The sequence below is a fragment of the Cervus elaphus genome, chromosome 9, assembly GCF_910594005.1.
Source record: "Cervus elaphus chromosome 9, mCerEla1.1, whole genome shotgun sequence".
In the NCBI taxonomy this organism is placed as follows: Eukaryota; Metazoa; Chordata; class Mammalia; order Artiodactyla; family Cervidae; genus Cervus; species Cervus elaphus.
Window position 1 is genome coordinate 19,902,561 of NC_057823.1, and position 12,556 is coordinate 19,915,116.

The 12,556-nt window shown below is 41.7% G+C and overlaps 1 protein-coding gene across 1 annotated transcript in view; it reads right to left on the reverse strand.

Moving 5' to 3' along the window:
• Positions 1 to 586: 586 nt before the first annotated feature.
• Positions 587 to 12,556, reverse strand: part of LOC122699603 (adhesion G protein-coupled receptor E3-like) — a 48,753-nt gene continuing 36,783 nt past the window's right edge. The window contains exons 12-17 of the mRNA XM_043911764.1: positions 11,876 to 12,111; positions 10,103 to 10,169; positions 6,019 to 6,110; positions 4,568 to 4,748; positions 2,694 to 2,789; positions 587 to 1,439 (exon numbers count right to left, since the gene is read on the reverse strand). Coding sequence (XP_043767699.1) covers positions 1,386 to 1,439; positions 2,694 to 2,789; positions 4,568 to 4,748; positions 6,019 to 6,110; positions 10,103 to 10,169; positions 11,876 to 12,111 — 726 coding nt within the window. The 3' untranslated portion in view covers positions 587 to 1,385. The remainder of the gene's footprint in view (positions 1,440 to 2,693; positions 2,790 to 4,567; positions 4,749 to 6,018; positions 6,111 to 10,102; positions 10,170 to 11,875; positions 12,112 to 12,556) is intronic.

The following is a 12,556-nucleotide window of genomic DNA, read 5'->3' on the forward strand; positions in this document are numbered from 1 at the left end:
CATTGACGGTGTCTGACCACATTGCCAGGATGTGAGGTTATCCTTGTGACTGGTCTCTGGAAAATGCAGCTGGTCAGCCTTATAGGAAGTGCAGTTTCATCACAGTGGCTCTGCTCTGACTTGTCTAAATAGTATTGCCTTTTCTTCTCCAATGTCCGAGGCATCGTATTACTTTTGAGCTTCACCTTTGAAAGCAAAATGAAATTTTACTTTGGATAAAAAGAGAAGATGATTAAAAAAGGGGAGGGGGGAATGAAATGACTGCCAGTCATGGAGAATGTTCTCAGAGTATTTGGACCACCCTCTTCTCTCCCTGCAGAAATGAGTCTCAAATTAAATGGTGCATCACCGGCATTCAGAGGGTTGTTACAACTCTGATTTCTGGATCCAAACCCAAGTGAATCCAGGAAGAGACCCACAGCGTGATTTCTGGCTTCCCAACTGATGCCAATCCTGCTAGTACAGGCACCACACACTAAGAACTGAATCCTGGCACATCAATCAGATAGGATTCAAAGACAGAAAGCTCCAGGTATTTACCCGAGAGAAGTGAGAACATGTGGCCACACACACGCACACACAAATATTATATTTGTATTGGAATATATCTTTATTTATAGTGGAAAAATGGAGATAACTCAAATATACATCAACGGGGGCATGGATAAACAGATTGTGATATACAATAGCATGAAATGCTACTCAGCAATAAAAGGAACAGACTAACAACATATGCATGAAATGGATGAATTCCAAAATCATCATCAAGATGAGTGAAACATGGCAGACACCAAGAGGTCATACTGTATGATTCCATGTATATGGACTAAAAGAATTGACAGAATTAGTCTGTTGCTATAGAAATCAGAATAATTGTTTCCAGGGTGGAAGACTGGGGATAAATGATTGAAAGGATTATGTGGGGACTTTCAGGAGTAATGCAAATACTCCATATCTTGACTTGACTGATGTAGTTAATAGATATACATGCAGGAGGAAGAGGGTTCAATTTCTGGGTTGGGAAGATTTCTGGGGAAGAAAATAGCAACCGATTCCAGTATTCTTGACTGGGAAATTCCATGGACAGAGGATCCTGTTGGATTAAGTCCATGGGGTCACAATGAGTTAGAGATAACAGTGACTAAACAAAAACAGCATATACATGTATATATATTTTCAAACTTAGCAAGTCTAAGATCTACATGTCTCTGTAAAATATCTTAATTGAATAGAGCACTGTAACACTACACAAAATATTCAACCAAAGCATACATTCTGTGAGCGATTCTACTGTAGGATGAAGCAGTTCTCCTGGGTGCTTGAGTCACATGGCTGATTCTTTCTCCAGGGTGATTGGGAGGATGACATGGAACTGTTTGTCATTTTCAGACTGAAGTGTTGCTTCTTCTTTTCCCCCATAAGTTAGATGATTTTTCCATCTCCATGTGCGAATTTATGGGAGAAACAGAAAGAGAAATAATGCTGAAATATTCCTGAAAGTAGTTATTGACATCATTTGTTGGGAATTTCCTGACAAAAAGGTGAGATTCATACTGAGGCATGGATCACAGACAAAGTCTGAGTGTTTTCCTTCCAGGCTTAATGTATTTAACTTTGTTTTTTGCATCTCAGAAAGTTGAAGGTATGAAAGTAATCATGATGATATGAAAGTAATCATGAAAGTAAGATGATGAAGTCTGGCCTACTTATCTCAGCCACGAGGAGAATGATGTCAATATCACACCCAAATTAATTTCAGAAGTAGGACTGAAACCAAGGTCTCATATTTCTACGTCTCACCTGAATCCATCCTGTTTATCCCTTCATTCATTTTCCTTCATCATTATCAAGTAAAAGAAGAAAAGTGTTTTGTAATGTCTATCACTTTCTTCAAGTACTATTTTGCATATACCAACAGTCCTTAAATTACGTCTTTTTTTTTTTTAAACACCAGTGTTCTACAAAATGTAAAGATGTTTTCTACAGGAAAAAAAAAAATCCTGGCTAAAGATGTTTGGCAAGTCCCGAGTTCTGTGGCCTCTTTGAAGGTTTACAAAGCATAGGCCTGGTTAAGGCTCAGAGCGTACCAGCAGTGAAACACCTGTTTGGCAACTTTGTGGAACTCATGAACTAGTATAACTTAGTAATGATATAATGTATCTAAGGAAAAGTTTCATTTGTGTTTCTGTAACTCCAAGGTTTGGACTCAGCTTGCTCCTATTGTTTAGTCGCTAAGTTGTGTCCTACTCTTTTGCGACCCCATGGACTATATAGTCTTCCAGGTTCCTCTGTCCATGGGATTTCCCAGGCAAGAATACTGGAGTGGGTTGCCATTTCCTTCTCTAGGGGATCTTCCTGACCCTGGATCAAACCCGTGTCTCCTACATTGTTAGATGGGTTCTTTACCACTGAGCCACCGGGGACGCTCTTGGACTCAGAAACCAATAATTCCAGAAAAGGAAAATCATTCACTGTGCAGATCATATGTGGTAAGTATGCTATTATCCTACCCTAGAGATGCTCAGAGTCAGATACTGCACAGTAAGCTGAGACAGAGACGCTAACAGGTTCCTGTACCAAGAGGCAACGTGTGGTCTCATCACACTACTGGGTGAGGGGCAGACCCAACTGCCGGCAGAAGAGAGTATTTCAAATTAGGAAACAGCATGGGCTAGAAGAGGAAATCATCTTACCACATGGGTTTGGGTGGTAGAGCTGGAAAGGGTGTAGCTGTCAGACTCTGTCTTTTTACTCATACTCCTAAGCCACTTCACATACTCCTCTCTCACCTGAAACAGATGGTAAGTGAAAATCTTGCATTTAAATACATTCCAGATATATGCACGAATGCTACCAAAATAGCATTTATTTTTCCATTTATATTTGCAGATAACTCATAGAGGCTATATCAAACAGATTGAACTATGAGTGATTGTGTGTTAGTGACTCAGTCATGTCTAACTCTTTGAGACCCCATGGACTGTAGACTGCCAGGCTCCTTTGTCCATGGGATTCTTAGGCAAGAATAGTGGAGTGGGTAGCCACTCCCTTCTCCAGGGGGTATTCCTGGCCCAGAAATCATACCCAGGTCTCCTGCACTGCAGGCAGATTCTTTAGTGTCTGAGCCACCAGAGAGGCCCCTGTGAGTGATTACAGAGATATTATTTGTGGATCAGCCCGTTCATATTCATGTTAATGATAACACAGCATTTATATCATCCCTAAGAACATGAGCAGTTTTCTGTAACTACTGAGAATTGCCTCCTCCTCTCAATGTTGTTGCTCAGTTGCTAAGTCTTGTCCTACACTTTGCAACCCCGTGGACTGCAGCATGCCAGGCTTCCCTGTCCTTCAGTATCTGCTGGAATTTGCTCAAACTCGTGTCCATTGAGTCGATGATGCCATCCAACCATCTCATCCTCTGTTCCCCATCCTCCTCCTGCCCTCCCTCAATCTTTCCCAGTATCAGGGTCTTTTCTAAAGATTCAGCTCATCCCATCAGGTGGCCAAAGGATTGGAGCTTCAGCTCCAGCATAAGTCCTTCCAATGACTATTCAGGGCTGACTTCCTTTAGGATTGACTGTTTTTATCTCCTTGCTGTCCTTAGGACTCTCAAGTGTCTTCTCCAGCACCACAGTTTGAAAGCATCAGTTCTTCAGTGTCAGCGTTCTTTATGATACCACTCTCACATTCATACCTGACAACATGTCTCTCTGAGATCCATACAACCCCACTGGAGTGAAACCCAGAGATATCTGCCTATTTACTGAGTCAGAGTGCAATGTAAAATCACTGCTTAAAAAGCTTATATGGTCCAGTCAATGCTGGCACCTGGATTGTCACTACCCACGCACTCTCCTACACTCAGAGCACTGTCCTCGCTACACGTCTTTGGGTTCTGGGACTGGCAAGGGTTTCCACATCAGCCTTACTTCTTTTCTTTGGCTGGTTGTCTCCTACCCACCTTAAGCCCCTCACTGTCAAGCCTAAGGAAGCCCTACGTGGTACTTTAGTATCCCCCTAACAATTTTCCCCATGGCGCAAATCACAGTTGGTTATTCAATGTCTAATTATGTTGTTTCCCATTTCTGATTTCTTCACTGTTCAGAAAGCAGCCCCTGGATCCCCCAAAGCCAGGCATGTAATAATCGTTAAAATCCAATTTGAATATTAAAAAATGGAAACCATTGTCCCCCAAACTTTAGTTTTGTTGGTGTCAGACCCCATATTCATGACCTGAGAAGATGAATGGGGAAGTTACTATCCACTCCTTATTGCAGATTCATGTATTGGGAAACTGGAAAACGGAGACTTGAACTCCCAAAGGGGAATCAAGATGGCAGAGTGGTAGGACATGGAACTTACCTTGTCCCACAAATACATAAAAAATGCATCTACAAACAGGGGCTTGAACTCCTGGACTCAGTGGAGAATGGTAGGCTTGGGGAAAATGGGAACACACCATCAGGCAGGAGGGCACTCATGTGGGAGAGAAGGGCTAGCCAGGTAAATGACATGAGAGGACCCAAGTTGGGAGCTGGGAAGAAGACAGGATGGGTCCTATTACCTGCTGGTTGAGGAGGCAGTGGACCAGGAAGATGTAGACTCCCTGCAGGACATTGGTGATGGTGAAAGCATAGGTGATGATGGATCTGATAGGTTCCTTTATCACTTCAGCGAGAAAGAAGCCAAGGCACCAGGAACAGCCCAAGAGGAAGAGCTGAGCAATGGCTTTAAACGTCAGCATCCTGTTAACACCAAGAAGGAGAATCACCAACTCACCAACTTCTCTCTTGAGTAGTATGTTGTCCTGTCTTCAGACCCCATCTGCCTTCCTCTCCAATGGTAGTAGTTTAGTCCCTAAGTTGTGTTTGACTCCTTGCGACGCCATGAAGTGTAGCCTGCCAGGCTTCTCTGTCCATGGAATTATTCAGGCAAGAATACTGTAGTAGGTTGCCATTTCCTTCTCCAGGGGATCTTCCCAACCCAGGGATCAAGCCTATGTCTCCTGCATTGGCAGGCAGATTCTTTACCACTGAGCCACCTGGGATGCCCGTTCTCACTAATTTCTTGTGAACTTTTCTCAAGCCAGTATGGACTTGGAGAAACTGTGGTGGTGAGTGCAATATTTGGAAGTAATGGCTATCATTTCCATTGTAAAAACTCTAATAGATGAACATGAGTTTATTCCATGGGCGTTTTCCTCTAATATGAATATTTATAATTATAATGATATTTTGTGGTGGTGGTGGTTAGTCATTAAGTCATGTCCAACTCTTGTGACCCAATGGACTGTAGCCTGCCAGGCTCCTGTGTCCATGGGATTTCCCAGGCAAGAATACTGAAGTGGGTTGCCATTTCCTCCTCAAGGAAAGGTATTTTACTATTATTTTTTTTTAATGTGGCAAAAACACATAACACAAAATTTACTACAACGATATTTGAACACACAGTTCATAGGCATTAAATACATTCACATTGTTGTGCCACTAGCACAACACTATCTTTCTACTGAGCTTTTTTTTTCACCCTGAAGAACTGAAACTCTGTATCCAAAAAACAATAAATACCTATTCCTTCCTACCCTCACCCCCTTGGCAACATCAATTCTACTTTCTGGTTCTATGAATCTGCTCATTAATTTCAAGGTTTCAAATATATATGATTTTAAGGGTGATTCTCATTTGACAGTGGCTCCTAACATGGTAGGCAACTCTCTACAGATGACTGTTTAGGGGCTTCTCAGGTGCATCAGTAGGTAAACATTTGGCTGCCAATGCAGGTGACATGGTTTTGACTGTTGTGTTAGAGAGATTCCCTGGAGGAGGAAATAGCAACCCACTCCAGTGTTCTTGTCTGGGAAATCCCATGGATAGAGTAGCCTGGTGGGCTACTGTCCATGAGGTCGCAAAGAGTTGGACACCACTTAGCAACTGAGTATGCATGCATTCTTGAGAAAGCAATCCTTTAGAACTACAACTTATGCTAAGCCCACTAAACTGTCTAAACCCATTTTACCTTGTGTTTTGTATCTTGGACACATCTTTATTGAGGGAAGAAAGTCGGTCTCTCAAAATCCACAGGGTTATCGAGTAAAAGATTAAGTTTATCTGAAAGAAAAAAAAAAGATACTAACTGTGGACCAACATACTGAGTCAATTTTTTGTTTTAATTTTTTTATTGTATTTTTTCCATTTATTTTTATTAGTTGGAGGCTAATTACTTTACAATATTGTAGTGGTTTTTGTCATATATTGACATGAATCAGCCATGGATTTACATGTATTCCCCATCCCGATCCCCCCTCAGAGTCAGTTTTTTTATCATGGCCACTCTGACCCGTGTGAGGTGAACTACTCACTGTAGTCTGATCTGCATTTCTCTAATAGCTCATGATGTTGAGCATCTTTTCATGTGTCTCTTGGCCACTGTGTGTCTTCTTTGGAGAAACGTCTACGTAGGTCTTCTGCCCATTTTTTGACTGGGTGTGTTTCTTCTCATATTGAGTTTCATGAGCTGTTTGTATATTTTGGAGATTCATTCCTCCTAGGTTGCTTTGTTTGCCATTATTTTCTCCCATTCTGAGGGCTGCTGTTTCGTCTTTTTATGGTTTTCTCTGACATATGTATACCGCCATGTGTAAAGACACCATGTGTAGAGAGCTGCAGATAGCTAGTGGGAACCTGCCGTAGAGTGCAGGGCGCCTAGCTGGGTGTTCTATGGTGACCTAGAGGGTGAGATGGGGGTGGGTGGGAAGGAGGCCCATGAGAGAGGGGATATATGTGGTGGCTCAGATAGTAAAGAATCTGCCTGCAATGTGGGAAACCAGGGTTCGATCCCTGGGTCAGGAAGATCCCTTGGAGAAGGGAATGCCAACCCACTCCAGTTATCTTGCCTGGAGAATTCCATGGACATCAGAGCCTAGTGGGCTATGGTCCATGGAGTCACAAAGAGTTGGACATGACTGAGTGACTAACATGCTACATGCTATAGCTAATACACTTTGCTGTGCAACATTGCAAGGCAACTATACCCTAAGAAAAAACATAGTCTAAATAAAAAGCACTGAAGATCATGGGAAAAGGTATGAGATTTTATGGTTAAAATATGTTGAAACTTGGGGACTTCCCTGGTGGTCCAGTGGTTAAGACTGCATACTTCCAATGCAGGGGATGCAGGTTCCATCCCTGGTCAGGAACTAGGATCCCACATGCCTCATAGCACAGCCAAATAGTTAAAAAAAAGAATATATTGAAATTATTTTGGAGCAGACTGGGGATACTTGTACAATACCATGAAGGAGCTCCTGAAAGCTCCCAAAAGAACGTGCACAGGTGGTCAGGTGGCACAAACACAGTGCAGTGTGATGTCTCCACCAATGCCTTTCCTTGCACACACGGGCCATGGGCACATATTTTCCAGGCTCACTTCAGATAGTCTGGGGCATGTGGCTGAATTCTAGTGGATGAGATGTTGGTCACAGTGACATATGCCTGAATCCTACAGTCTTCAACTCTTCCCCTCCAGCAACAACCAATGAGGTCATGTGTCAAAATAATAGAAAAGCTGAGGACTTCCCTGGTGCCACAGGGGCTAACAATCTGCTTGCCAATGCAGGGGATATGAGTTCAATCCGTGGTCTGGGAAGATCCCACATGCCTCGGAGCAACAAAGTTCACGTGCCAGAACTATTGAGTCCACGTGCTGTGACTTCTGAAGCCCTCACGCCTATAGTCTGTGCTCCACAATAAGAGAAGCCACTTCAGTGAGAAACCTGAGCACCCAATCAAGAGGAGCCCCCGCTCACCCAACTAGAGAGAGCCTGCACAAAGCAACGAAGAGCCAGCACAGTCATAAAGAATGTAAGGCTGAATCCCACATGGGGAGGAGCCTCTTGATCCACTCTGGGCTTTGCAAAAACAGCACACAAAAACGTATTTGCTCTGTCAAGCCTTTGGGATGTTGGGACTTCTTTGTCACTGTAGCATACTTTAGGCTAAACTGACTAATCATCAGACTATATCCTAAGAGTTGAACAAACTGAAGAAGATTTAAGAACACTTGGTGAAATAACTTTCAAATCACATAATTTTATCATATTGACAATTACATTTTTATACATCCACTCATTTGTTTATTCAATGAATATATATTAAGTATGTATGGTATGCTAGATATTAGAGATACAAGGATGATTTCTTCTCTGTTCCTCAGCATTTAAATATGCTCAAAAAATTTTATTTCCATTTTTTAGATTTTTATTTTTATAATTAAAAAATTTATTTATTTTAATTGGAGGCTAATTACTTTACAATATTGTGGTGGTTTTTGCCATACATTGACATGAATTAGCCATGGGTGCACATGCATGTGTCCCCCCATCCTGAAGCCCCCTCCCAGCTCCCTCCCCACACCATCCCTCTGAGTTGTTCCAGGGCACCGGATTTGAGGGCCCTGCTTCTTGCATCACACTTGCACTGGTCATCTGTTTTACATTTGGTAATATACATGTTTCAATGCTATTCTCTCAAATGATCCCACCCGTGCCTTCTCCCACATAGTCCAAACGTCTGTTCTTTATACCTGTGTCTCTTTTGTTATCTTGCCTGTAGGCTTGTCATTACTGTCTTTCTAAATTCCGTATATATGTGTTAATATACTGTATTGGTGCTTTTCTTTCTGACTTACTTCACTCTGTACAATAGGCTCCAGTTTCATCCACTTGTTAGAACTGACTCAAATGCATTCTTTTTTATAGCTGAATAATATTCCATTGTGTATATGTACCACAACTTCCTTATCCATTTGTCTGCCAATGGATATCTAGGTTGCTTCCATGTCCGAGCAATTGCAAACAGTGCTGTAATGAACATTGGGGTACATGTGTCTCTTTTGACTCTGGTTTCCTCGGTGAGTATGCCCAGCAGTGGGATTGCTGGGTTGTATGGCAGCTTTATTTCCAATTTTTTAAGGTATCTCCACACTGTTCTCCACAGTGGCTGTACTAGTTTGAATTCCCACCAACAATGTAAGACGGTTTCCTTTTCTCCACACCCTCTCCAGCATTTATTGTTTGTAGACTTCTGGATGGCAAAAATATGCTCAAAAAATTAAATAAAGACATATGCTCAAACATCTATTAAAAGGAAACAAATGAATGTTAAAATAGTGCCTATTTTGCCCTCCTACACTGTTGGTAGGAATGTAAATTGGTAAAACCAGGACGGAGATTAGTGTGGAGATTCTTTTAAAAAGTAAAACTAGAACTACTATACGATTCAGCAATCCCACTCCTGAGCATGTATCCAGAGAAAGCCATACTTTGAAAAGATACAAGTTCCCCAATGTTCACTGCAGCTCTGTTTATACTATCCAAGACTTGGAAGCAACCTAAATGTTCATCAACAGAGGAATGGATAAAGAAGATGTGGTAATATATACAATGGAACATCATTCAGTCATAAAAAGAATGAAATAATGCCGTTTGCAGCAACATGGTTACAACTTGTGATTATCCTACTAAGTGAAGTTAAGTCAGAGAAAGACAAGTATCATATGCTCTTGCTTATATGTGAAATCTAAAGACAATATACGAATGAATTTAAATACAGAAGAGAAATAGGTCGACAAACAGAGAGCAAACTATGGTTACCAAAGGGGAAGTGGGGAGAAGGATAAATTAGGAGGTTGGAATTAACATATGCACATTACTATATATGAACAGGTAAACAATAATGACCTACTGTACAGCGTAGGGAACTATATTCAATTCTTTGATATAATTATAATGAAAAATAATCTGAAAAAATATTCTTTTATATATATAAAAGACTTTTGTATGTATGTAAAACTTTTATATATATATAAAAGTATCCATATATACATACTTTTCCAGATTCTTTTCCATTATACATATATATGGCTGATTCTCTTTACTGTACAGCTGACACTAACACAACATTGTAAATCAGCTACACTGCAATAAAAAATAAAAAGTAGTACCTCTTTTGATCTTCAAATTAAGTTAAATACTACACACCACACACACATACTCTGTATACACATGGCACCTGAGGCAGGTACACACACACTACAAACCTACCAAGATGACTGCTGATATGGGTCCTAAGAAACTCAAGATAAATCCTTTCTCTATGTTGATCCAGCAACTGAAAAACAGAAAGCAACAGTAGCAGCATTTAAAAAAAGTCATGGAATACAATAAATGACCTGCAATAGATAATATTTACATAGGATTTTTTGGGATTCCCAGTGGCTCACTGGTAAAGAATCCGTCCAATGCAGGAGATGCAGGAGACGTGGGTCCAATCCCTGCGTGGGGAAGAGCCTCTGGAAAAGGGTATGGCAACCCACCCCAGTATTCTAGAGAAACCCATGGACAGAGGAGCCTGGTGGGCTACAGTCCACAGGGTCACAAAGAGTTGGATACACCTGAAGCGACTGAGCATGCATATAGCATTTACATGTGTCAGGTACCATTCTAATACTTGGAAGTAGATAGTATTACTGTCCTTATTTTACAAGTGAGAAAACCTGGGAAAGAATTTAACTGTCCCCAGAATCACCAGGCTAGTAAGTGAGGAGCCTTGAATTTGGAACCAGGTAATCAAGTCTAGAATTCATGCTCCTTCAAGTTTATGGAAGCATTTGGTTATGACAGAAAATATTTGTAAAGAATTTCAAATGTCTATCACTTGGAGGTTAATTTTAAAAAGCTTGTAAGAATACACAATGTAACATATTAAATGATGATGTGTATCTGTATTATTAATGTAGAAAAAGTCCACTACATATTACTAAGGGAATAAACAAACTACATGCAATACCTTTATCATGATCCCATTTTTATAAAAATATATATTTACATGTATATTATATATATTGGGCTTCCCTGATAGCTCAAGTGGTAAAGAATCTGCCTGCAATGCAGGAGACCCTGGCTCAATTCCTGAGTCAGGAAGATCCCCTGGAGAAGGGATAGGCAGCCCACTCAAGTGTTCTTGGGCTTCCCTTGTGGTTCAGCTGGTAAAGAATCTGCCTGCAATGTGGGAGGCCTGGGTTTGATCCCTGGGCTGGGAAGATGCCCTGGAGAAGGGAAAGGCTACCCACTCCAGTATTCTGAATAAACAAATTACACGCAGTATCTTTATCATGATCCCATTTTTATATATTTATATGTATATTTATATATATTTAAGGAGCTTCTCAAGTGGTGCAGTTGGTAAAGAAGCCACCTGCCAAAGCAGGAGACACTGGAGACATGGGTTCAAACTCTAGGTCAGGAAGACACCCTGGAGTAGCAAATGGCAATCCACTCCAGTATTCTTGCCTGGAAAATTCCATGGACAGAGGAGCCTAGTGAGTCCATGGGTTGCAGAGTCGGATATGACTGAGTGACTAACACATACTGGGCTTAGTGGTATTACAGAGGTTCTTTATTAGAATATTATTTTTTATAAAACCAGTTATTACTTTCAGTAATAGAAGTAGCAAAGATCTATAAACATGTGACATTTATAAATATAGACATTTATATAAACAATAAAAATTCATGCTCCTTCCAGTTTACTGTCTGTGTTACTTTACACTAGTCGTTCATCTTTTTTCTCTAAACCTGTTTGCTTAGTATACAAAATGGGAACAATTGGAGCACTTTCCTCTAGGGATGTTTTGATAGAGTTGAGAAATGGTATATGTGAAACACTTCGCCCCAGGGCATGGAGAAATAAATGTTCAGCATCTTTATTCTCAACCTGAGTCATGATCTACTCAACCCTCCCTTCCTCCCTCAGTTTCCCATGGAGACAGCTGTGTGCCCACGTCCCCGACAGCACATTCTCAGCCCCGTACTCACTGCTTAGCGGTGCCGTATCCTTGGGGGTTGATCGCGGCAGACACAGCCACAATCACCGCCGGGACCCCGTAGCCTACAGGGTACATGAACCTCTTCTTGAATCTGCCTGCGCTGGTGTAGTTGGCCACCTTGAGGTTCCTGACAGTGAGGAAGAGGTGCAGCCCTTCGAGGAACATCCAGGTGAAGGCGGCCAGGTAGAGGTAGTGCAGTACACCTGCGATGACCTTGCATAGCACCTGGAGGGGAGAGGGGGGCCATGACCTCACCATCTGCTCTTCACCAGGGTTGTCTCTGGGTGACTTTGGTGAGAGATGCTCCTTAGCCTTCTTCACATGTCCTTCTTCTCTTTAGAGTCATGTCTCTAAATGGATGGATGGTCCCCCTTGTTTATTCCCATGCCTTGGCCAGATGTCACTTGGGCCACCCAAGAAAAACTGAAAATGTATCATGTTTAAAGCTGAATGTGGGACTTCCCTGGTGGTCCAGGGCTTAAAATCCATCTGCCAATGCAGAGGACACGGGTTTGACTTCTTGTCTGGCAAGATTCCACAGGCCGTGGGACAACTAAGCCCAAACACCACAACTACTGAAGACTGAGCCCTAAAGCCCATGCTCTGAAACAAGAGAAGCCATTGCAGTGAGAAGTCCATGTACTGCAAGGAGGAGTAGCCCCTACTCGCT